The following is a 26,415-nucleotide window of genomic DNA, read 5'->3' as shown; positions in this document are numbered from 1 at the left end:
AGAAATTGAACATGTCCTATTCTTGTTCGTTTTGTAGACAAAAGTAGGCATTGTGTGCAATGGATCCGCAAAAGAAACAAAGATGTAACATGAATGTCATTTTTTTTTTTTTCCAGACCGCAAAATACATACGGTTTTGTGCATGAGCCAAACGTGTATGTGTTTGTTATGTGGAAAGCAGAGAAAGCCACTGCCAGACACTTCTGGAGGCAGCTTACCTCTCGGGAGAACAAAAGAACTGGGCGAAAATATTCATTTTCTCTGGTCCTCTATCATCTATCAGGAAAGAGATGGGTCTCCCCACTCACATTAATGTATAATGGCGGGTATGACCGACAAAAGACTAATGTGTATGGCCAGCTTAAACTCATACCTTATCCTAATCGTTCGAAAATGCAAGACAAAGTGGATTACCGTATTATTCGCGCCACCAAAAGTGGGGAAAAACAAGATTTTTGTAGACTCGCCTGTAAAATCTCTTTCTCGTTTAGTTCATTGGGGGACACAGGACCGCGGGTACAGCTGCTGCTGCCACTAGGAGGCGACACTAGGCTAAAAAGTGTTAGCTCCTCCTCTGCCGGCTATACCCCCTCCAGCCAAGAGAGAGCATATCATATCGATTTGACAAGGAGTCCGCTGCCCAAACCTTAAGCCAGAGTTCGCACCTCAAGGTTACCGGGAGAGCGGGCAACAAGTGCACCCGTGTCCAAGGACGCCTCACAGAGGTACTTTCCCGCCTGGGAGATCAGCAGAGCCAAAGACTGGAGCTCGGTGAGCGGGAGGTCCACCGCCACATCCTGGTTTAACCGGAATGCCTACGCTGAGACCGCCTTAGCCACCCAAGCGGAGGCAACAATGGGCCGAAGTGCTGAGCCACTTGCCGCGAAAATGTACTTCGCCCAAGACTCCATGCAGCGATCCACAGGATCCTGAAGGGCTGAGCCATCGGCCACCAGAATGGCGGTGTTTTTGGCGAGGCATGCTACCGGAAGGCTCCACCTTGGGAGGAGAGGACTAATCCGCCGGAAAGGGATAAAGCAGATCAAGTCGCTTTGACGTGCTAAAGTGACGATCTGGATGGTCCCACGCCTTGAAAATGACAACGGAAAAGACGTCATGCAAGGGGAAGGCTTTAGGAGTTTGCCTGGCTCGGAGAAAAGACACTCCCTGGTGAATCGTGGAGGGGGACTCATCCTACACCTGGAAGGTGTCACGGACAGCAGAAACTAAGCTGCTCACCATGGAAGCAAACTTGGAAGATTGTTCCAGATCCATATCCGAGTCACCAATTTCCCCATCTGACAGAACTTCTCCTGGAAGGGGGGATGCTTCCGAGAGTGACCCATGGGGGAGATGCTGAGGTATCAGAGGAGGAATGATGGTCTGCTCTGGGCCGTTTGTGCGAAGGTCTGCCCCTAAGGCGCTTTCCAGAGGAGGGAGCGGACTGCGCAGGTGGAGATTTATCAACCAATCGACCCATGAGAGTAAGGGTGGATTGGGATATCTTAGAGAGGTCCTCCACTGCCCGAGATAAGGCACGGGCCCAGTCCGGTTCCACTCTGTCAGGGAGGTCATGCGGCTGCGTGGGCAGAAACTGCGTGGGCGCACAGCATGCGGAGCAGACAGAGTCCGACTGACATGGGCTGCCCTGGTCCACTTTTGCTTCTTGGGGGAGGTCGAGCGGTGAGGGAATCAAACACTGGTCTAGCTCCCGAGGTAGACAGAGGGGATAGGCGCCTCTGTTTCCCCTACCTAAAAAAGGAAAAGATAAAACAAAAAACAAAAAGGAAGCCGGTCTGCCTTCTACGACACTAAGCTAAAAACTGATATGCTCTCTCCTGGCTGGAGGGGGTATAGCCGGCAGAGGAGGAGCTAACACTTTTTAGCCTAGTGTCGCCTCCTAGTGGCAGCAGCAGCTATACCCACGGTCCTGTGTCCCCCAATGATACGAGCGAGAAAATGGTATTGCCTCTTATGAAGCAAATAGTAATGAGCACTTCCATTATGGAAGCTCTCATTACTACATAGTAGGACCAGGGAACAGCGAATATTGTGCTTCTGGTGCTGGCTTTACTAGTTGCTCCCTAGTCTTCTCTGGGCAATATGCTGTGTCCAGACAACATACATCACGAGGCAATAGTGCATAAGTGCGCACTATGACCTGATAGTGTGCAGGTCAGGTCACAGTGCAGCGCTGGATAGAGTAATGGCGCTGTCCGGAGCAGGAGAGGCAAGTTCTTTTATGCTATGTCTGATCGAAGGTCCGATGAAGATTTGGGGTCTGAGCTGAGGTCTGATGAGGTTTGGGTGTCTGATGAAGATAGGGGTCTGATTTGAGGTCTGATGAAAGATTGTGGGTCTTTCTGAGGTCTGATGAAGATTGGAGGTCTGATTTGGGGTCTAATGAGGAATGAGAGTCTGATCTGTGATCCGCTGTGGAATGAGGGTCCAATTTGAGGTCTGAGGAAATTATATATATATATATATATATATATATATGTATATATATTTTTTTTTTTTTTCCTCCTCTAAAACCTAGATGCATCCTATAGAGTGAAAAACACTATTTTTATTCTTTTCCACTTTTTAATTACCTCTTCAAGTGCTGCAAGCTTTAGTAGCCATTCCTAAAACAAACAAAAAAATAAACATTTAAACTTCAAACTGTGATACTGTACATACATTCAAAAACAGACACCGGTTATGCGTGCCTGCAAACATTTAAGGCTACTTTCAAACTTCATAGGAGCTCAATAGCGGGGGGAAACACTTCCGTTTTGCCCCCATTCATTGTCAATGTGGACAAAACTGAAAGCACCAGAATGCATTCTGTTCTGTTTGGTTGCGTCTCCATCGTGGACAGAATGAAGCTGTAGGCAGCGTTTTTCTCTCTGCGATGCGGAGCAAGACAGATCTATCTGACACACAATGTAAGTCTGACACAACAGAAAACGGATCAGTCCCCCGTTGACTTTCAGTTGGTGTCTTGGCTATGTTAATATCCCCATTTTCACCCAGGCAGCCCCCTGACTTGAGCATCGGAGCAGTTCATGCTCCGATGCTCTCCTTTGCCCTGCGTGATTATTTTTTAGGCGTTCCGGTGACGAACAGGGCTCTCTATGGGGCTGCCAGGAAGCCCTGTGACGTCACCGGCACTGATAGGCAGGCTTTAGCGCTATCCTAGCCAGTTAAACGGCTAGGGCAGCGCTAAAGCCCGCCTATCAGAGACGGTGACGTCACCGAACACACTGGCGGGCGGAAGCTTTTGCCCGGCAGTGTGTTATGATAAACAAACTGCCCGTGCCCTGCGCAATCTAGCGCAGAGCAAGGGAGCGCATCGGAGCATGAGATGCTTTGATGCAAGCCTCAGGAGGGCTGCCTGGTTGAAAATAAGGGTATGTCCAGGGGCGGCGTTCAGTGTGTAGGTGTCCAGGCTGCTCTGCCTTCTTTTCACTTTACTCCTCCCCAGCCTCTTCCTTTGCCCTATCGATGAGACAAGAGACTTGGAGGGCGGGCAAAGGCAGAGGCTGGGGAGGAGTAAAGTGAAAAGAAGGCAGAGCAGCCTGGGCACCTACACACTGAACGCCGCCCCTGGGCACTTGGGAGTGCTCATTTGCATATGTATTAAACTTCGTTTTTCCTGCTGGTGCAAGTCTAAAGAAAAGAACAAAGGTACCGTTACAATCGTGTATAGGTGTGCTACAGAGCCATGTAAGCACTGTATATGGCCATATACAGACTGCCTTTAAAGATAATACAACCGGATCCGTTCATAACGGATGCAGACGCTTGTATTATCAGAATGGAAGCGTTTTTGCTGATCTATGATGGATCCAGCAAAAACGCTGGTGTGAAAGTAGCCTAATCCGTCAGTGTATGCAAAATGAAAAAGTAGGCAACTTAATGCTCTTTATTAAAAATACCTTGTTGGGTCTTCAGATAATCTACACCCCTATATAACATGGTTACAGACTACAAACCCTCTTGCATGTTCCCTTCTATCTGCCCCCCTTCTTCTTCCTAACCTACAATATTAGTAAAGGCCTTTTAAGAGCAAAAAACAGACAAACTGTAACACATATCTCAGTTTCCTAGACCTGTGTTTGTATGATGTGGAGAAGTTGGTCACTGTATATGCCACTACTTAAAATATGAGATTTCAGGTGCTAAAAAGAGGCTCCAGATGCAAAATAAGAAGCATTTTTGGAATCATTGGGAAAGGACATCTGTCAGCAGATTTGTACCTATGACACTGGCTGACCTGTTACATGTGCGCTTGGCAGCTGAAGACATCTGTGTTGGTCCCATGTTCATATGTTTCTGCATTGCTGAGAAAAATGATGTTTTAATATATGCAAATGAGCCTCTAGGAGCAACGGGGGCGTTACCATTACACCTAGAGGCTCTGCTCTCTACGCAACTGCCACACCCACTGCACTTTCATTGACAGGTCCAGGTAGGACACATATTACCGTAACTTGGGACCAACACAGACTCCTTCAGCTGCCAAGCACACATGTAACAGGTCGGCCAGTGTCATAGGTACAAAACTGCTGACAGATGCCCTTTAAATAAGGCTTGGTTCACATTGGTACAATAAATACCATTATCTATACAGCCATGACAGCTACAACAATCTGTTGTGAAACTGATGCCGACAGATCCGTTGACATACAGGTCCTTCTCAAAAAATTAGCATATTGTGATAAAGTTCATTATTTTCTGTAATGTACTGATAAACATTAGACTTTCATATATTTTAGATTCATTACACACCAACTGAAGTAGTACAAGCCTTTTATTGTTTTAATATTGTTGATTTTGGCATACAGCTCATGAAAACACAAATTTCCTATCTCAAAAAATTAGCATATTTCATCCGACCAATAAAAGAAAAGTGTTTTTAATACAAAAAAAGTCAACCTTCAAATAATTATGTTCAGTTATGCACTCAATACTTGGTCGGGAATCCTTTTGCAGAAATGACTGCTTCAATGCGGCGTGGCATGGAGGCAATCAGCCTGTGGCACTGCTGAGGTGTTATGGAGGCCCAGGAGGCTTCGATAGCGGCCTTAAGCTCATCCAGAGTGTTGGGTCTTGCGCCTCTCAACTTTCTCTTCCCAATATCCCACAGATTCTCTATGGGGTTCAGGTCAGGAGAGTTGGCAGGCCAATTGAGCACAGTAATACCATGGTCAGTAAACCATTTACCAGTGGTTTTGGCACTGTGAGCAGGTGCCAGGTCGTGCTGAAAAATGACATCTTCATCTTCATAAAGCTTTTCAGCAGATGGAAGCATGAAGTGCTCCAAAATCTCCTGATAGCTAGCTGCATTGACCCTGCCCTTGATAAAACACAGTGGACCAACACCAGCAGCTGACATGGCACCCCAGACCATCACTGACTGTGGGTACTTGACACTGGACTTCAGGCATTTTGGCATTTCCCTCTCCCCAGTCTTCCTCCACACTCTGGCACCTTGATTTCCGAATGACATACAACAGTCCAGTGCTGCTTCTCTGTAGCCCAGGTCAGGCGCTTCTGCCGCTGTTTCTGGTTCAAAAGTGGCTTGACCTGGGGAATGCGGCACCTGTAGCCCATTTCCTGCACATGCCTGTACACGGTGGCTCTGGATGTTTCTACTCCAGACTCAGTCCACTGCTTCCGCAGGTCCCCCAAGGTCTGGAATCGGTCCTTCTCCACAATCTTCCTCAGGGTCCGGTCACCTCTTCTCGTTGTGCAGCGTTTTCTGCCACACTTTTTCCTTCCCACAGACTTCCCACTGAGGTGCCTTGATACAGCACTCTGGGAACAGCCTATTCGTTCAGAAATTTCTTTCTGTGTCTTACCCTCTTGCTTGAGGGTGTCAATGATGGCCTTCTGGACAGCAGTCAGGTCGGCAGTCTTACCCATGATTGCGGTTTTGAGTAATGAACCAGGCTGGGAGTTTTTAAAAGCCTCAGGAATCTTTTGCAGGTGTTTAGAGTTAATTAGTTGATTCAGATGATTAGGTTAATAGCTCGTTTAGAGAACCTTTTTATGATATGCTAATTTTTTGAGATAGGAATTTTGGGTTTTCATGAGCTGTATGCCCAAATCATCAATATTAAAACAATAAAAGGCTTGAACTACTTCAGTTGGTGTGTAATGAATCTAAAATATATGAAAGTCTAATGTTTATCAGTACATTACAGAAAATAATGAACTTTATCACAATATGCTAATTTTCTGAGAAGGACCTGTATAGTGGGTCTGTCAGGTTTAGGTTTCTTTATTACATTTTAGTGGTAATGTGAACATTGTCTAGCTCGAGACATGACAGGACAGACAACAGCAATAAACAAGCAATAGTCTTCAGACGTACCTGGTCTTTCTTTTCAAGAGAAAGTGAATATTCTTCCGCCATCTTGGCTCGGCTTGCATTATACATCTCGTTTTGGTCTTGAAACTTCCTCATTGATGCTGGGACAGAAGCAGCAAGTCACTAGCCAGACCATCTCCAACACCAAGTGCCATATTCTACACACCTCTGATGCAGTGCGAGGACGGTGGGCAAGAGACAGGTAAGTAGGGGAGAACTAATGGAATGGGTTCAAAAGATTACATAGAAAGGTTTTGGGATTGCATTTTACTCATTTTGGGCTAAAAAAACTTTTTTTATTGGTCTTTATTAAAAATATTCAGCTGTGACAAAAGAGTTAACTGTTTGTCTAGCTGTATGAATGTGCCGGTCATCTAATAAACCTCATCTCTAAATGACTAATAGGGCATAGACGCTTATTTAAGCCACATTCATAGAGAAGGCTGTACAGAGAAAGGGGTTCAAATTATTTTACTAAAGACCAATTAAAAAAATATATTTTTAGCTCAAAATGGGTACAATGCAGTAATAAAAAAAAACTCCCCAAAACGGTCCATAGCGATTAAATCAGACTATATAATGAATGATTCTTAAAGGCAGCCATGAGGTCCAGGGGCATTCTACCTTGGTAACAGACACTGTAGGCTTGTGGCAATACAGACCTTTCATTCAACCCCTTTAACTGTTGATGGCCCTGGGTTATAGAACTTGGACTCACGGCAATCAGCTTATCATTGACTTTCACTTACAAAGGGTTTTGTGAGACAACCCCTAGCGCCATTTGGTTCTGCTTTGACACGCCAGAAATGCCAGGAGATGTCTGCTCAGCCAATGTCTAGTTCAGACAGGTCCTCATTATGCCCACTGATTTGCTGAGCAGGCATCTCCTGGGGTTTCAAGTCAGGACAAGGAAAGGAGAGCAGTGGGGACCAGGTGAGGGCAAGTAGGACTTTTTATTTTTAACCCACTGTGAACTTAAAATATTATATTTGTTTCACATCTGCACAACCCCTTTAATAGCTATTGTTGTGTTGCACAAATTTGTAATACGGCTCCTGTATACTGTTCCTCTATGCTCCAATGCTTGCTCTATAAGGAGGGCATGCTCCTTCAGAGCTGAACCCGGACATAACCCCTTCTTCACCCATTCAGCCCCAATGAGTGGAGCATTTCATGCCCTGTGCTATATAGCTTTTTCTTTAGATCCGGTGACGTACCAGGCTTCTGAGGTTTCCGCCTAGCAGTGAGCCCGGTGACGTCACCAGCACTAATGGGCGGTCTGTAGCACTGCCCTAGCCTGTAAAACAGCGCTATAGACCACCCATTAGTGTCAGTGACGTCACTTGGATCACTGCTAGGTGGAAGCCTCCACCTAGCAGTGTGTCAATGTAAACCAAACAGCCCTTGCCCTGCGCTGCATCGATGCTCCGATCCTCCACTCATAAGGGCTGAATGGTGAAGAGCTGAACCCGGACATAACCCCTTTAACAGCGTTACTTCTAGTGGAAAATACAATGCCTCATGGAGACACCATATGGTGGTGGTACATGGACAGCCTACTTTTAAGAAACTATGGACTGACTGAACATGACAACAAAAAAATAAAACAAATACATTGGCCCTCACATTCAAAAAGGGTTAGATGCTTATCTAATAACAAATGGCATGGATAGTAATAATTAAAGGCATTGCACAAGATTAGAAAAAGCATGGCTGCTTTCAGAAACAGCCCCACACCAATTAGTTGTGACTGATATTACAGCTCAGCTACATTAAAGTGAATGAGGCAGAGCTGCAATACCACATACAACCTGTGGACAGGTTTGGCACCGTTTAAAAAAAAATATATATATATTTTTACCAACTTGTTAAACCCCTTTAAGCAATGGTATATACGGTCATGGCCGTAAATGTTGGCACCCCTGAAATTTTTCAAGAAAATTAAGTATTTCTCAGACAAAAGTATTGCAGTAACACATGTTTATTCCCTTTGTGTGTATTGGAACAAAACCAAAAAAGGGAGGAAAAAAAGCTAATTGGACAAAATGTCACACCAAACTCCAAAAATGGGCTGGACAAAATTATTGGCACCCTTAACTTAATATTTGGTTGCACACTCTTTGGAAAAAAATAACTGAAATCAGTCGCTTCCTATAACCATCAATAAGCTTCTGACACCTCTCACCCGGGATTTTGGACCACTCTTCCTTAGCAAACTGCTCCAGGTCTCTCTTTTTTGGAAGGGCGCCTTTTCCCAACAGCAATTTTAAGATCTCTCCACAGGTGTTCAATGGGATTTAGATCTGGACTCATTGCTGGCCACTTCAGAACGCTTCAGCGCTTTGTTGCCATCCATTTCTGGGTGCTTTATGACGTATGTTTTGGGTCATTGTCCTGCTGGAAGACCCAAGATCTCGGACGCAAACCCAGCTTTCTGACACTGGGCTCTACAGTGCGACCCAAAATCTGTTGGTAATCCTCAGATTTCATGATGCCTTGCACATATTCAAGGCACCCAGTGCCAGAGGCAGCAAAACAACCCCAAAACATCAATGAACCTCCACCATATTTCACTGTAGGTATTGTGTTCTTTTCTTTGTAGGCCTAATTCCGTTTTCGGTAAACAGTAGAATGATGTGCTTTACCGAAAAGCTCTATCTTGGTCTCATCTGTCCACAAGACCTTTTCCCAGAAGGATTTTGGCTTGCTCAAGTTCATTTTTGCAAAATGTAGTCTTGCATTTTTATGTCACTGGCAAGCAGTGGGGTCCTCCTGGGTCTCCTGCCATAGCGTTTCATTTCATTTAAATGTCGACGGATAGTTTGCGCTGACACCGATGCTCCCTGAGCCTGCAGGACAGCTTAAATATCTTTGGAACTTCTTTGGGACTGCTTATCCACCATCCGGACTATCCTGCGTTGACACCCTTCATCAATTTTTCTCTTCCGTCCACGCCCAGGGAGATTAGCCACAGCGCCATGGGTTGCAAACTTCTTGATAATGTTGCGCACTATGGACAAAGGCTAATCTAGATCTCTGGAGATGGACTTGTAACCTTGAGATTGTTGATATTTTTCCACAATTTTGGTTCTCAAGTCCTCAGACAGTTCTCTTCTCCTCTTTCTGTTGTCCATGCTTAGTGTGGCGCACACAGACACACAATGCAAAGACCAAGTGAACTTCTCTCCTTTTTATCTGCTTTCAGGTGTGATTTTTATATTGCCCACACCTGTTACTTGCCCCAGGTGAGTTTAAAGGAGCATCACATGCTTGAAACAATCTTATTTATCCACAATTTTGAAAGGGTGCCAATAATTTTGTCCATCCCATTTTTGGAGTTTGGTGTGACATTTAGTCCAATTTGCTCTTTTCCCCTCCCTTTTTTTGGTTTTGTTCCAATACACACACAAAGGGAATAAACATGTGTTACTGCAATACTTTTCTGTGAGAAATACTTCATTTTCTTGAAACATTTCAGAGGTGCCAACATTTACGGCCATGACTGTAAATAAAAATCTGCGAATGGTCGTAGTTAATGGAGGTTTCTTTTGTAAATCTAAGTAACATTAGTAAATTTCAGTGCTCAAAATGGATTTTCCCTGAAGGAAGCTCCCCTAAAGACACTGATATTTAAATGTGTGAGTAAACCAAGTAAAGTACACAAGCTATTCATCAAGTAATTAAAACAACAATGAAACTGGATTAAATGATAGATTAGTATAATAAAAAAAAAAAATGCAATGAATTGTCATTATTAACAAAGAAACGGATTAGAGCTGATGAGGATTAGTAAGATTTATGGGGCTGTAATTATAAAAACGTATCCGCTTTCTTCCAGAAACAGCGCCACACTTGTTTACAGCTTTGTCTGCCAATTCACTTAAAAGGGTTGCCTCCTCATCTGAGACACTGGTGGCATAGCGCTAGGAAATGGCACCCATGTCAGATGGGTGCAGGGCCCCACCTCTGGGACCCGCTCATATCTCCAGGACGGTACACCGAATCAAGCATGCGCAGACGCCCTGCATGCATATCTATGGGACTGCTGAAAATAGCCGAACCAGTAGAAGGCAATCCACAGAAGGGAATGGAGTGGTGGCTGCGCTTGCATGGTGGGCTCTCCATTCATTTCTATGGCCCGCTCGGCTATTTTCAGAACTCCCATAGAAATGAATGGAGAGCACGCAGCGAGTGTGCGGTGCACTCATTCACTTTCAGGGGCCGGTTCTGGAGATAGGTGCAATCTCTGAGGTAGGACCCACACCTATCTGACTTTGATGACCTACCTTAGCGATATGCCATCAAAGTCCTAGATCAGGCAGGTCCAAACTGCGGCCCTTCAGCTGTTGCAAAACTACAACTTCCAACATGCCCTAATAGCTGTACGCTATCCAGGCATGCTGGGAGTTGTAGTTTTGCAACAGCTGGAGGGCCAGGACACTTTGGACATGCCTGTCCTAGATGAAACAACCCCTTTAAGTTGGGTTGAGAGCTGTAACAGTCCATAGTCAAGGATGGCACTGTTTCAGGACCCCTCAAGAGATATCATAAAGAGTTTCTACACCACATGCAACGCACATATATGTCTCCCAGAGTCATACCTATAGCTGCACAGAATCAGGGCAGTAATGTGGAAGCGCCACTGTCTTCCTATGAACATACACATGGATTTGTATAAGAAATTAACCTGCGAGACCATCTTAATTTTGCGCAGGCGTGGGCAGAAGACATGTTCGTGTAGAACCTCTTTAAGAAGAACTGGATATGCTCTTAAACTGGAAGGATGGCGGCCAGAGACGGGACAGAAATAAAGGACGATGAGACTAGTGAAATACGTACAATCCTGGTGCTTTTCTAAAGCAAGCTCAAGTTTCTCTTTCATCCTCTGCAGGTGTCGGACCTGTTCTGTGTAATCTTTGTAGGTGAAGTCAGACAAACAGGATGGAAGAACGAGGAGAGGACAACGTGGGAAAGGCAAGGAGTGGTCAACACGAGACAAAACAGAAAGGAGAGGGGGGAATAAAATAAAGAAAAAGGAAAAAAAAAATATAAAAAAACATGAGTGGGAGAAGGGCAGGGAGAGTCACACTTCTAACATCAACTTACTATTGGGAGGCACTAAACAGGAGCAGACATTTGGAGGTAAGTCCTCACCAACCATATTAGGAACATCCAGCTTCTTACTCTACACACTGAACACGTGTACTGGGATGTATTTCTTTAGAAACATATATGATCACTATTGAATAGATTACAGTGCGGAGTAACAGGGGGAACAATGGAGAATACACAGTTCCCCATCACAAGTCCAATGTGTCAGAAGACAGATTGGTGGGGATCTGGTAATGGAGACCCAACTGATCCGGAGAAGGAGCTGCTCACATTCCCATTTTGCGTCATCATTTTCTACACCTAGTTTAGGCGTAGAAAATGGTTAAAATATAAAGACAGCAAGGAAGCCGTCTTACACTTAGAAGCAGCGCCAGAGCAAGGGCTTTATTAAGACTGGCATCTAAAACGCCCATTTTAATAAATGACCCCGTCTGTATCCAAACAGTCCTGGCAGTGTCAGCCTGTGAGTGGACTGATAACGCTATAGTTGTCAATTTAGGCTACTTTCACACTCGCATTTTAGCTTTCCGTTTGCGAGATCCGTTCAGGGCTCTCACAGGCGGTCCAAAACGGATCAGTTTGCATTCTAATGCATTCTGAATGGAAAAGGATCCGCTCAGAATGCATCAGTTCAGTTCCGCTTTGGAGACGGACACCAAAACACTGCTTGCAGCATTTTGGTGTCCGTCTGATGAAACTGAGCCAAACGTTTTCATTTTCACTGACAAAATCTGGCACAATAGAAAACGGATCCGTCCACCATTGACTTTCAATGGTGTTCAAGGCGGATCCGTCTTGGCTATGTTACAGATAATACAAACGGATCCGTTCAAAATGGATGCAGACGGTTGTATTATCTGAACGGATCCGTCCATGATGGAAACGCACAAAACGAGTGTGAAAGTAGTCTAATGCATAAACCTCTAGGAGAAATAACAGAGAAACAACTCAGAGCAGAATTCTAATAGAAGATGCTTCTGAATTCATATTTCGTGGGCAGACACTTTAGGAGAGCAGACAGGTCCTTTTCAATTCCACTGTGAACTCTGGTATCACTGAGCATGCAGGCCATATCATCAATAGGATCTAATAGGTCTTCAATCAGAAATAGACCCTAGTGGTAATTGAAAGGCTCCAACGTCAGCCATATGTGGGGTGTAGGGGTGCACCGAAATTCCGGCGGCCGAAAATATCGGCCGAAAATGGGCCTAATCCATTTCGGCAGATATTGGTACATATCGGCAGAAAATAGCGGGGAGGGACTGGGAGGAGGAGCTGGGGGCCGGTGCGTTCACTGTGCTCCAGCCCCCAGCTCCAGTAGTTATAAAATGTGTACAATTAATAAGCATTCTATTCATGAGGCCCCCTCTGCAGTAGAACATTCAATATAGCCACATCCTACTCACAGGGCTGTTATCTTAATGCTGGCCGGCCGGGCAGACGAGCGGCAGCGTCACGATTGACGTCATGTGCCCGGCCTACTTTCTGAATGAAGGAGGCGGCGCAGGCATGTGACGTCAGTCGTGACGCTGCCGCTCGTCTGCCCGGCCGGCCAGCATTAAGATAACAGCCCTGTGAGTAGGATGTGGCTATATTGAATGTTCTACTGCAGAGGGGGCCTCATGAATAGAATCCTTATTAATTGTACACATTTTATAACTAGTCTGTACTGGAGCGGCAATGGGGGGGGGTCTGTGGATGGCACTGTTATGGGGTGGGTGGGGGTCTGTGGATGGCACTGTTATGGGTGGGGGGGGTCGTGATGCACTGTTGGGTGGGGGGTCTGTGGATGGCACTGTTATGAGGTGGGGGGGGTCTGTGGATGGCACTGTTATGAGGTGGGGGGGGGTCTGTGGATGGCACTGTTATGAGGTGGGGGGGGTCTGTGGATGGCACTGTTATGAGGTGGGGGGGGTCTGTGGATGGCACTGTTATGAGGTGGGGGGGTCTGTGGATGGCACTGTTATGAGGTGGGGGGGTCTGTGGATGGCACTGTTATGAGGTGGGGGGGGTCTGTGGATGGCACTGTTATGAGGTGGGGGGGGGGTCTGTGGATGCACTGTTATGAGGTGGGGGGGGGTCTGTGGATGGCACTGTTATGAGGTGGGGGGGGGTCTGTGGATGGCACTGTTATGAGGTGGGGGGGGGGTCTGTGGATGGCACTGTTATGGGGTGGGGGGGGTCTGTGGATGGCACTGTTATGGGTGGGTGGGGGTCTGTGGATGGCACTGTTATGGGGTGGGTGGGGGTCTGTGGATGGCACTGTTATGGGGTGGGTGGGGGTCTGTGGATGGCACTGTTATGGGGTGGGTGGGGGTCTGTGGATGGCACTGTTATGGGGTGGGTGGGGGTCTGTGGATGGCACTGTTATGGGGTGGGTGGGGGTCTGTGGATGGCACTGTTATGGGGTGGGTGGGGGTCTGTGGATGGCACTGTTATGGGGTGGGTGGGGGTCTGTGGATGGCACTGTTATGGGGTGGGTGGGGGTCTGTGGATGGCACTGTTATGAGGTGGGGGGGTCTGTGGATGGCACTGTTATAAATATCATTAAAAAAAAGTATTTTAAAAGTATTTGGGCAAAAAGGCAGTTTCGGTTTTCGGTCAAGGGCATCCTGAATTTTCGGTTTCGGACCAGAATTTTCATTTCGGTGCACCCCTAGTGGGGTGTCTTCTGCTGGACCTTTGGGGCTCTTTACTGACTGCGCCATAAAACACTATGATGCAGTCAGTCCAGAAGATGCGGCCGACACCAGCGTCGTGTGAATCAGCCCTTAGGCTAGGGCTACATGACATTTGTTGCAGTAATGCTGCGTGACATATTTTATAATGCTAGTCTATGGTGTCGCACTGCGAGATACGACACGCTGCGACTGTGACATGACAGTCGCCAAAAAAAAAAAAAACATCCAAGGTGGATTTTTGTGCGGCTGTCGTGTCGCAGTGCAACACCATAGACTAGCATTATAAAATATGGCGAGCGACATGAATTTCGCGAGACATGTTGCAGTGTAGCTGTACCCTACATGTCGCTGTGTAGCCCTGGCCTAAGTCTAGATCCACCGGAGGATTTTCTGCTGGTATGGTAAGCCAGTCTGATTCTGGTGATCACAAATCTCTGGGAACTTTTTCATCACTGATGGCCCTACACTTTAGATGTTCAGCTGACAGTTATCCCTCCCAATCCCTCAATACACATGCATGCTTGGCCAAACGTTCATGAGTATAAATGGGGGCAGGGTCAGAAAACCCAGATGGTCAGCTTATCTCCCTGAAATCCAACAGCCCCATACTTCTTCCTATCAACCCTACACACAAGATGTTAGGCTTGGCTGGCAATCTATTGGGTATGGCCAGCATAATACAAAAGCATTGGTCAGGACTAGGGAAAAGCTTGCTCACAGGATCGGTTGGGAACCCAATTGTCAAACACCCACCCGTCTGAATTTTAAGATGTTTTATACATATTAACATAAAAAAAAAAAAAAAAAAAAAAAAAAGACAGAACAGTTTTTAGGTTCATATCGGATTTCCTTCTTTGCAGTAAAGCTGCTCTCTGGATACTGTTAAGAAATGTAGTATCTGATCTGGAAAATCGGACCAGTGATTTAGATAATGCCCCACACAATCTATGCAGGGACACACAACCAGCTGCGTCGTTACACATGGCCGAAGGCCACCCTGTAATGCTCATCTTGGGTGCAATGTCTTATGGTGACCAAATATTTACCCGAATCTTTTATCAAGTTCCATTTTGTCTCTATAGAACCCTGACGGTCAAGTCACTAGTGTGATTTTTTTTGTATCTATACCAGCTTTACATTTATTATTTTTAAATAATACCTTCACTTTTAACCATCTTCTCAAATATCAAACTGTTGAGAAAATGGAGTGATACGTAGAGGACTACCTGATAATTTGGCTTCCAGTCTGCGGATCTGATCATTCCTTCTGGAAATCTGAGAAGGCAGATCATCGCGGGAGCTGCTGCCGTCTGAGGCCTGTAAGATTAGAATCAATTATATGTCAATAAGCCAGCTAAGCGTAATGAAAAAGAAAAAACAGCATGGTCGGGTGGAGACAGCTGTGATAAGGACACTTCCTAACGTCCACATTATGGCTGTAAAACCCAAACATCCCATCCATTTCAGGGATTTTAGGTGTTGCTTCAGCAATCTATACATATAATAGTGAAAGTTAGCTTGTTCTTCATAGGCTCTAATGTGCCTTGAAGGATCTGTTATATATACTATTCACAATGAAATTTAAAAAGGTGTTTTCCGAGATCTTATTTTTATTTTATTTACTGATGACCTATCCTCAGGATAGGTCATCAGTATGTGATTGGTGGGGGACTGGCACCCAGACCGTCCGCCAATCAGCTGTTCGAGAAGGCTGTGTGCATCCCGGCCTTCTGTCTGCTTTTCTTAGGCCAGTGACGCCACGTTCATCGGTCACGTGGCCTAGGAGCAGCTCAGCTTCATTCAAATGAATTTGGCTAAGCGCGATACGAAGCAAAGGCGTTATACAATGTACGGCACTTTGCTTGGTGAGCTGTGAGAAGGCAGCGGTGCTCACAGGAGAGCCTGTGCCTTCTCAAAACAGCTGATCAGTGGGGGTCCCAGCGATCAGATACTGATGACCTATACCAACGCCTTGACGTTCGGCAGACAGGCTCAGATGGTTTTGTACAAAATGCATTGGCCAAGCATCTCACTTTATAAATAAGTGTAGCATTAGTACCATCATTTTTGTAATCATTATTTTTGTGACTATGGCATTGTTGTACTTTATCTGATTTGCAGGGTGCTGCTGCATTGTCTCTTTTTTTCCTCTAGGTCTTTGCCATGGCGGTGTGCACCTGCGCACTGGGAGGTGCTGACTAACCCCCTTTTTTTGCAGATTTACAATGCTGGAGATATGGCACTCCAGCGAGTTGTGCACTCCTGATTAGCCTGTCTGCCCCATAGGCTGATTTTAATTACTTTCAGTATAAAGCTGTTGACTGCTCTCACTACATTCATTGGAAGCTGTCTAGCACCAGGAAGGGTATAGAGTGGGCTCGGCATGCATGTTGGTACCTGCATCCCTTGCAATGGAGGCCATTATGGCACAAAAAATGGAAAAAGGCAGAGTGGATTCAACATGCATGTGGATCCAACACTCCCTGAATTTTATGGCGGTCATTATGGCGCATAACAGGAAGTATTTAGTGTTAGGACCCGTCTAACAGAGATCGCCTTGACGTTCGGCAGACGGGCTCAGATGGTTTTGTACAAAATGCATTGGCCAAGCATCTCACTTTATAAATAAGCGTAGCATTAGCACAATCATTTTTGTAATCATTATTTTTGTGACTATGGCATTGTTGTACTTTATCTGATTTGCAGGGTGCTGCTGCATTGTCTCTTTTTTTCCTCTAGGTCTTTGCCATGGCAGCGTGCACCTGCGCACTGGGAGGTGCCGTCTAACCCCCTTTTTTTGCAGCTATATCGAGGATAGGTCATCAGTATTAAAATGTCAGAAAACTCTTTTAAAATACTGGGGGGTTGTCAAGTCCATCTGACAAGATTCTGCAAGGTTCTAATAAAGTAATGTGGTTTAGATGCAGCAGGCATTACCATGTGTGCACTAAGGGCTCTTTCACACTTGCGTTGTTCTTTTCCGACATAGAGTTCCGTCGTCGGAGATCTATGCCGGAAGAATCCTGATCAGGATTATCCCCATGCATTCTGAATGGAGAGAAATCCGTTCAGGATGCATCAGGATGTCTTCAGTTCAGGACCGGAACGTTTTTTGGCCGGAGAAAATACCAGCAGCATGCTGCGCTTTTTGCTCCGGCCAAAAATCCTGAACACTTGCCGCAAGGCCGGATCCGGAATTAATGCCCATTGAAAGGCATTAATCCAGATCCGGCCTTAAGCTAAACGTCGTTTCGGCGCATTACCGGATCCGACTTTTAGCTTTTTCTGAATGGTTACCATGGCTGCCAGGACGCTAAAGTCCTGTTTGCCATGGTAAAGTGTAGTGGGGAGCGGGGGAGCAGTATACTTACCGCCCGTGCGGCTCCTGGGGCGCTCCAGAATGACGTCAGAGCGCCCCATACGCATGGATGACGTGATCGCATACTACTATGGCAACCAGGACTTTAATAGCGTCCTGGCTGCCATAGTAACACTGAACGCATTTTGAAGACGGATCAGTCTTCAAATGCTTTCAGTTCACTTGCGGCGTTACGGATCCGGCGGGCACCTCCGGCAAATTGAGTACACGACGGATCCGGACAACGCAAGTGTGAAAGAGCCCTAATGTAACTGCTGAGGCACTGCGTCTCACTCTGCCTCTTATCTCCCCTGCATTTCAGATTACCTCTCATCTCCCTACATGTGCTGTCTAAAAGACACACTGTTTGTTGCCCAATCACAGCAAATCATTATTTTACTACATTGCTTCTTACAATATTGCAGACCTATATTTACCAACCTGTGGCTCTCCAGCTGTTGCAAAACTATAATTCTCACATGGCTCTCAGGCAATTGTTGGCATGAGGGGAGTTGGAGTTTGGCAATAGCTGGAGCTATAGAAATCTATGAAAATTATGGAAATAGCTGAGAACGCATGCTTCACTGTTTCTGTAAGTTGCAATGAAGAGGGCTGCACTTGTATTCCAAAACTAGAATCTACCAGACATCCTTTGGCTATGCCATAAATGTTTGCGATTGGAATGCCCCTTTAAATGTTCTGATAAGGAGAATAAAAAAGGGTTAATATCACTTGTCACTCACAAAGTCATCCCCAGAATCAGCCCCAACAGATGTGATCGACTCTTTGCTGATAGAGCGCGGGATGCGAGCAGCGCCCCCTGGCCGCGGCGCTATGGCCCCCTCCTCCGCAAGTTTTTTCTTAAGATTGGTGAACATTCCCCCTTCTTTCTGGCTATGGCTTCCCAGCTGAGAATCGGAGACGAGATGCGCTCGGGAGGTGTCAGGAACTCTGAAAGGGGTACGCTTCATTGCAGGACCTCAGATCACAGCGTCCGCCTTCACGTCCATTCTGCAGCTGGAGAGTGCTTAACCCTTTAAAGGCAAAAAGCAGAGGTCAAACACTAAAAGCAACTCCAGATTGTTTAACAGCAATGACAGTCACACACAAAAAGAACCCCCTGCTGGAGGAAAAGCATAGCCTGCAGCATCCGAACTTGGAGAGGGGGCTTATACTAGTAGCGGAATGGGAATATACAGACCCGCCTGGTAAGTGCATTTATGATTCTATATCCCTCTGATAAAACGTCTGAACAGCGTTTAGCTCCAACTCTTCAGTTTTCAGTTTGTTTTTTCAGTGCCACTGCTATCTGGAAACTGTCAGCAAGCCATTAGGTAGAGATCTGATCTGTGCACAAAGCACACATGGACGTATGTGGTGGCTGCTGTATGTACAGAGATATTCTTCCCTGGTATATACAGTATTTTTCGCACCATAAGACAATCCAATTATGGAAGCGCTCATTAGTACCAGAGGACTGGGAAGCGATGAATGCAGTGCTCCCCAGGCTCTGTACTCACATATACTCACAGCGTGAGGACGTCAGCGCTCCATGACCTTATGCTGTATGCGTCGGGTCGCAGCAGAGCGTGAGGCAGGAAGAGGTGAAGCTGGATCCTGGGAGCAGAGGCACCGGCGTCCCGAGCAGCTGAGGCAAGTGAATTTTTTTATTTTATTTGCTCTGAGCAAGGGGGTCTGTACTGAGGTCTGGAGGTCATTCACATTCAGGGGTTTAATCTGAGGTTTGAATGGGTTGGGGGGGGGGTTATTCATAATAGGGCTGTTATCTGAGGTCTGGGGGTCATTTACAATGGGGTTCTGATCTGAGGTCATTCATATTGGAGTCTGAGCTGAGGTCTGATGGAGGGTCTTATTGGGGCTCTGAGCTGAGGTCTGATGGAGGGTCTTATTGGGGCTCTGAGCTGAGGTCTGATTAACATTGGGGGTTTGATCTGGGGTACTAATGAAAAAAATGTTTTCTTATTCTCCTCCTCTAAAACCTAGATGGGATCTCATGGAGCAGGATGCAATATTATAATTTTTTATTTTTTACTAGGTTTGTATGGAATCCACTAGATCAGGGATGCCCAACCTGTGGCCCTCCAGCTGTTGCAAAACTACAACTCCCAGCATGCCCTGATGACTGTCGGCTGTCTGGGCATGCTGGGAGTTGCAGTCTTGCAACAGCTGGAGGGCCGCAGGTTCAGGCATCCCTGCATTAGATTTAAAAAAACCAAAAAAAAACTTATATAAGATTGGAGGCATTCGGATGTCCGGTTTCTTTACGTGCCACATAGCTGCTCCATAAAACTCCTGTTGTGAATGTTGCACATCTATCATTTAAATAAAAATAAATAAATAAAAATGGGATGTATCATAGTGACATGTCAGAAGTTTAGTTCAGGGGGTCCAGATGCTGAGACCCCCACAATGACTTAAAGGGGTTCTGCACTTTAATTTAACTGATGATCTATCCTCTGGATAGATCATCAGCTTCTGATCGGCGGGGGTCCGACACCCGGGACCCCCGACAATCATCTGTTTGAGAAGGGCAGCGGCGCTTCAGCACTTCCCTTCCTATCCTCTCAGTGCCGGCATAGTGATCTCATAGAGAAGCGGACAACCCACCTTCCATTCATATAGAAATATAAAGCTCTATCTCTCGCTAACTGTGGGGGCATGACATACCATATGCATCTCTGGGGTCATATGTGAGGGATTACTTTCCATGCGAGGGAAGAAGCAGTTAAAAAGAGCTAACGGCAAAGCTTCCTGGGAGATGAAGGTGCTTGCTGAGCTGCTGTCCACCCATAAAAAGGGAAGAACGTCCTCCAGGTAAGTGAATAAAAACTGTTTTAAATTAGTGGGATAGCCCCTTTAAGTAGGACCCATCACATCTGATTTAGGAAATACAGTGCCAATTCTGGAGCATCTTTTCTTAGAACTCATTCCTCTGCCGCTCCTCTGTTATTCCTCCTGAACATATGAATAAACTGACGGCATTACCATTCACCGCATCAATAGGGTACATCTCTACACAGTCCGACAGCGTCCACTCGGTTCTAACAATGTCAGCCTGTGAGGGGATGTACTCTACCGATAAGGAGAAAGGTAATGCCCAGCTGTCAAGGTATTTAACCATTTCCAGGAGGAACGTCAGAGTAACAACTCAATACAAAATTCTACCAGAAGTCTCCCTGCAATACCAAGCACAGCCACTATCCAATGTATGACGCTGTGTTGATAAGCTGATCAGCTGGGGTCCCGGGTTTCAGATACTGATCACCTATCCTCAGGGAAAAAAAAAAGCAGAAAAACCCTTTTAAGCCCTCGCAATCATCACAGACTGCAGTACTGAAGCATTACAGGGTACGGTGTAAGCCAGGGATGCCAACCTACGGCCCTCCAGCCAGGGCTGTGGAGTCGGAGTCGAGAAGTCGGAGTCAATTTTGGGTACCTGGAGTCGGAGTCGGCAAAAAATGAACCGACTCCGACTCCTACTAAATTTAAATTGGAAAAAATAAATAAAAAAAGCAACTTTAAATGTCCGAATTCATAAACAGTTCTAATTAATGACTTCTCTACTGTAAGAATAAAGGTCAATGCATGCAGTGCCTCACGTAACCGCAAAACAAACGCGTTCAGTGATGTGAAGAAGCATGCTTTTCATATGCTTCACTATATGGCACGCAATGCACAATTAGGAGTGGCAATACATATACTTTCCATTGTGTTGTGTTCTGATGTTACAGGGAACACAACGCCCATGGTTTACCGAGCCTCTCACTGATAAGGGATTAAGTAAATATGTGTTTTGCAGGACTAGAGACACTTGTATAAGTGAAGGGAATGGAGGGTCAATAGTTCAAGACTGAAGCTGTAAACCATGGATGTCAAACTCATGGCCCTCCAGATGTTGCAAAACTACAACTCCTATCATTCCCTGATAGCTGTAGTATGCCCAGGCATGATGGGAGTTGTAGTTTTGCAACAGCTGGAGGGCCACGAGTTTGACATCCCTGCTGTAAACCATTGGAAAAACTGCTGTCATTCAGCTAAGGCTATAAAACTTGTAAACTCAGAATGTTATCTTAAACTTTAAACATGACTATGGGATTCTTCTAGGGAAATCATGTTTTAAAATAAATGTCCCTTCTTGGATCCTCCCACTGCCCTGTCTTCAGCAGAAGATCAGCACACAAAGGAGAAGGCAGCAGCTTCTGCCCAACTACCTCTCTGTGCTAGAAGAGCTTAGAAGAACTTCTTTCTTTCCTTCAAGGAATGTATAAAATACATTTGCATATTAAATACAGAGGAGTCGGGGAGTCTGAGTCGGAAGTACAAAAAACTGAGGAGTCGGAGCATTTATCTACCGACTCCACAGCCCTGCCTCCAGCTGTTGTAAATCTACAACTCCCACCATGCCCTGCTGTAGGCTGTTCAGGCATGCTGGGAGTTGTAGTTTTGCAACAGCTGGAGGGCTGCAGGTTGAGCATGCCTGGTGTAAGCGATCTAACAATCCAAAGTTCAGGGCCTCTAGGGCAGTGTTTCCCAACCAGTGTGCCTCCAGCTGTTGCAAAACTACAACTCCCAGCATGCCCAGACAGCCTTTGGCTGTGCGGGCATGCTGGGAGTTGGAGTTTTGCAACAGCTTGAGGCACACTGGTTGGGAAACACTGCTCTAGGGTGACTGAAAATAAAAAGGAAAAAAAAAGGTTTTTAAAATACATGAAAAAAATGTTACAGCTTCCTCCAAAGCTGCTACAATGCGAATGCTCTGCAGGTAAACACTGAAGCTGACCGTCTGGATGCTGGGAGTTAGACTCCCACCAATCTGATATCAATGACCTATCCAGAGGATAGGTCCTCAATGTCTGTAGCCTGGACAACCCCCAAGATATAGAAGTATTTATCCTGTATGGAGAAAGATGTAATAGAAAAAAAAAAGTCTAAACGCACTACAGAGTGAGAGGATGATACGTCACAGCACGCCACAAAGCACACGACAACGCCCATCACAAGGGTGGAGACCAGATATAGTAAGCATGAATGAAAAGTAAATTACACCAAGCACGGGTGATGCAGGGCTCGTCAGCCAAGATGATGATCATCTAATGAGTGATGTAAAGTACAGCAAAGGCGGAAATCAGAACAAAGTCACTCACAATGCAGAAATCCAATCAATGAATAAATAAAATAAAAAAAAGACATGACATGGCCGGACATCCCAACCGTTCAGTCTTCACAGGCAAAAACGTATAACCGCATGGATTGCACTGAAGGGAGCAGTGATTTCCAGCATGGCACGGTCATGGGGTGCCCAACCCTGGAAGGCTGGCCGTGCGCTCAATCATGAATGAAAATCCAATAAACTGCATAATGGAGCAGATATCCTTCCCAGAAGAAGAAAGATGGCCATACAATTTAGATAACTGACGGCTGAACGCTTGTTTGGCTGGTAGTTATCTCTCCCCCCATCCCATACACATGAATACTCAGCTCAGCCAAGTGTGCATGTGTTCTTGAAGGGAATCTGTCACCGGGATTTTGTGTATAGAGCTGAGGGCATGGATTGCTAGAAGGCCGCTAGCACATCCGCAATACCCAGTCCCCATAGCTGTGTGCTTTTATTGTGTAAAAAAAACCGATTTGATACATATGCAAATTACCCTGAGATGAGTCCTGTACGTGAGATGAGTCAGGGACAGGACTCGTCTCAGGTCAATTTGCATATGTATCAAATCGGTTATTTGTCCTCAGCTCTATACCCAAAATCCCGGTGACCGGTTCCCTTTAATGGGCAGATGTAAGAAAACTGCTGCTAGACACCTCCCGCGGCGGCTTACTCCCTGAAGACTTCTTGTGCTGCCAATCGGCTTCTTCCCGGGCCCCTCTTCTGGCCATAACCTTCTCAGACCATCCTATGCACAGTGCGTAGCAGTCGTCCGAGACTCTCCCCCTGCTATCGGATGGACTAGCGCTAATCATGCGCGACGTGTCGGTGCATAGCCTATTCTGAGAGGCTGGTGGCCATCTAATGTGAAAGAACAAGGGCCCGAGAACTGATGGCACAAGACGTGAAAATTACATTCACACCACGAGACACAGGAGCGACTGCGTCTGCGGATGCAAGTGGAAGAGGGGAGTAATATTTTTTCGGCTACAAAAAATATATAAAAAAAAATGTAAGCACAGCTGAGGACCACTATGGGGGACATTATTATTACTGGGGGCCACAATGTGGGCCATTATTACTGCTGGGGCCACTATGGGGGCCATTATTACTGCTGGGGCCACTATGGGGGCTGTGGCAAAACCAACCTCGCCACTGGGTTTTAGAGGGGCCTTTTTGCCAGCCTCTTGCCTAAGGATTATGGCCCAAATACTAACTTTGAGGGATAAGACAGACCGGCCGCACAGCCTAAATCTGTGGAACTGTTTTGGGCAGGAAAGCCATGCTTGCGGCCGGCCAAATGTGACTTCCATGGAATTTGGGAACCCCTGCTCGGATCTGGGTGATTTTTGGATATGTTGTTCACCCAGATCAGAGCTATCCATGGATGTATACATTATGGGGATATGTGGGGTTTTGAGGTGTTTTCTGTGTTTTTGGAAAAATGTGTGATTAAGTTAGCCCATTACGTTTGGTAATTGTATTTTGTTGATTGCGTCTCAGACAATGCCAGTGTGTTCGTTAATTGCGTCTCAGACAATGCCAGTGTGTTCGTTAATTGCGTCTCAGACAATGCCAGTGTGTTCGTTAATTGCGTCTCAGACAATGCCAGTGTGTTCGTTAATTGCGTCTCAGACAATGCCAGTGTGTTCGTTAATTGCGTCTCAGACAATGCCAGTGTGTTCGTTAATTGCGTCTCAGACAATGCTCATTGTATTTTGTTGATTGCATTACAGACAGAGGGAAGGGGGTTTTGTGTACAATTGCTGGGAAGGGGTCAATACTGAAAATGCATGTGATTGGCTGTTTTTACAAAACCCTGTGGGTGGTATCCTTGTTGGAAGAGGTGTATAAATCAATGCTGTGTGTTTAAATAAAGAGTTCCTGTTTTATCCTTCATCATGTTGAGGCTGGTGTTTGGGTAACTGATCGACACTGGGGGATTGCTATATGCTGAAGATTTGCTATACTCCCCTGGCATAACTACTAGCTCTTGTAAGAGCTGTTCCTGCTCTCTGGATGTAGGAGAGGTTCACCCACTGGAGCCTTGTCGTAGGTCCAGGGTGGGTAGGAGACGGTGAGACCTCAACCAAGCTTCGGCGGTTCGTGGGGTCTGCAGCTGAGTACAGTGTCAAGTGGAGTGCTTGGAGTCCTCGGAAAGCACTAGGAGCATCTATCGACGGAGGTATCCGGTCGGGGCGCCTAGGAGATCCGTTACAGGGGCCATTATTACTGCTGGGGGCCTAATATGTGGGACATTACTACTACTGATGACCACTATGGTGGGGGGGGAATTATTACTGCTGGGGGCCACTATGGGGGACATTACTACTACTGATGACCACTATGGGGGACATTATTACTGCTGGGGGCCACTATTGGGGCCATTATTACTGCTAGGGGCCACTATGGGAGACATTATTACTGGTGGGGGCCACTATGGGTGACATTATGTATACTGCAGGGGTTGAGATTTTAATAAAAAAAAAAAAGCCAATGAAATTCATCCATTTTTGATGACCATGAAAAACGGATACAAAAATAGTAGAAAAAAGGCCATGAAAAACTGACTGTACGTTTTTTCATGGCGCGCGCATGTCACGGACCTGCAGGCAACCACGTGGCGCCATGATCTCCCCTAGGGCTAAACTACTACCGTCATGTGATGGCCCATGTCTCCGTTATTACTTCTCATGGATTCCATATAAATCTGTGATCAGGGCATCACAAGGGTCAAAATACCCGTTTCTATATGACCGCGGTATACGCCCTGCAGGCGCCATATTACAGGGGGTGTCGGTACATGCCCCCCCATCCAGCTACCGCCATGGAGAATCCTGCAGGGATGAGACTGATCTGCCCCTGCCAGGCTGTAACCTGCTTGAATAAAACTACATCTCCCAGCATGCCTGGCTGTTCTCCCAATGCAGCATGCTGGGAGTTGTAGTCCTGATATACAGCATTGGGGTCCACACTACAAAGTTTGGAACATTTCAGTACAAAACCGACGCTGTCAGGTGTCTGGGAAAGCTGGGTGACAGCCCCTGACTCCTGGACTGATGGCCACACGGGTTGTCACCCAGCTTTCCCTCAAACTGATAGAACCAGGAAGGTGACAAGAGGACATGTTGAATTTCTTATGTTTCTCCTAGGGAAGGAGACATATGCCGGGGTCAGTGTCAGCTCCTGTGTACATCCCCCACGGGCTGATATGATAGAGGAGACCCTGACAGAAGACACCACACAGCTCCCGCCTCACCTCATGTGACGTCACAGCATCTACTTGCCGGTTCACCGGTATCCGTCTCTCCTCTGCTATCCGAGAGATGTGGCCGATGACGTCACCGCAGCGCCTCGGTCAGGTGAGGCTCTTCCTCATTGGCTAATTCAGTAGGAGGCGGAGAGGTCGCGAGGGGGGCGTGGCTGGAATCTGATTGGCTGCAGCGTGGGCATGACGTTAGGATTTCCAGACATGCGCAGTACACAAGCAGCCAAATTCTCTGTATGCGGCTGGCAAGGCATGATGGGAGATGTAGTGACATAACAGGTGGATCATGTGTAAGTTCATAACAGTATGTCAGTATTGCACTGGTAGAAATGCCTGCAGCTCTCTCATCTGTGGCCATAATGTGCTCCACTCCAACATGAAAAATCTAAGGCAAGAGACAACTCAACCCTGTACTGTGCAAATGTGCAACAAGAGGGTGAACAATAGACTTGCATCAATCAG

General features: G+C 46.2%; 1 protein-coding gene across 4 annotated transcripts in view; it reads right to left on the bottom strand.

Annotated features, from left to right (window-relative positions):
- The window catches only part of GOLGA1 (golgin A1), an 81,173-nt gene extending 55,113 nt beyond the window's left edge, over positions 1-26,060 (bottom strand). For 3 of the 4 annotated variants that reach the window (XR_006391225.1, XR_006391226.1, XM_044305675.1), the window contains exons 1-6: positions 25,945-26,060; positions 18,256-18,546; positions 15,381-15,471; positions 11,201-11,275; positions 6,365-6,462; positions 2,595-2,627 (exon numbers count right to left, since the gene is read on the bottom strand). Coding sequence is in view for 2 of the 4 variants with exons in the window: in XM_044305675.1 (XP_044161610.1) it covers positions 2,595-2,627; positions 6,365-6,462; positions 11,201-11,275; positions 15,381-15,471; positions 18,256-18,483 (525 nt within the window). In the remaining 2 variants the exon portion in view is untranslated. The remainder of the gene's footprint in view (positions 1-2,594; positions 2,628-6,364; positions 6,463-11,200; positions 11,276-15,380; positions 15,472-18,255; positions 18,547-25,944) is intronic. The other variant, XM_044305676.1, reaches the window with a different exon arrangement.
- Between the last annotated feature and the right edge of the window lie 355 nt (positions 26,061-26,415).

Source organism: Bufo gargarizans, chromosome 9 (assembly GCF_014858855.1).
Source record: "Bufo gargarizans isolate SCDJY-AF-19 chromosome 9, ASM1485885v1, whole genome shotgun sequence".
NCBI lineage: Eukaryota > Metazoa > Chordata > Amphibia > Anura > Bufonidae > Bufo > Bufo gargarizans.
This window is presented reverse-complemented; position numbering and strand designations above follow the sequence as displayed.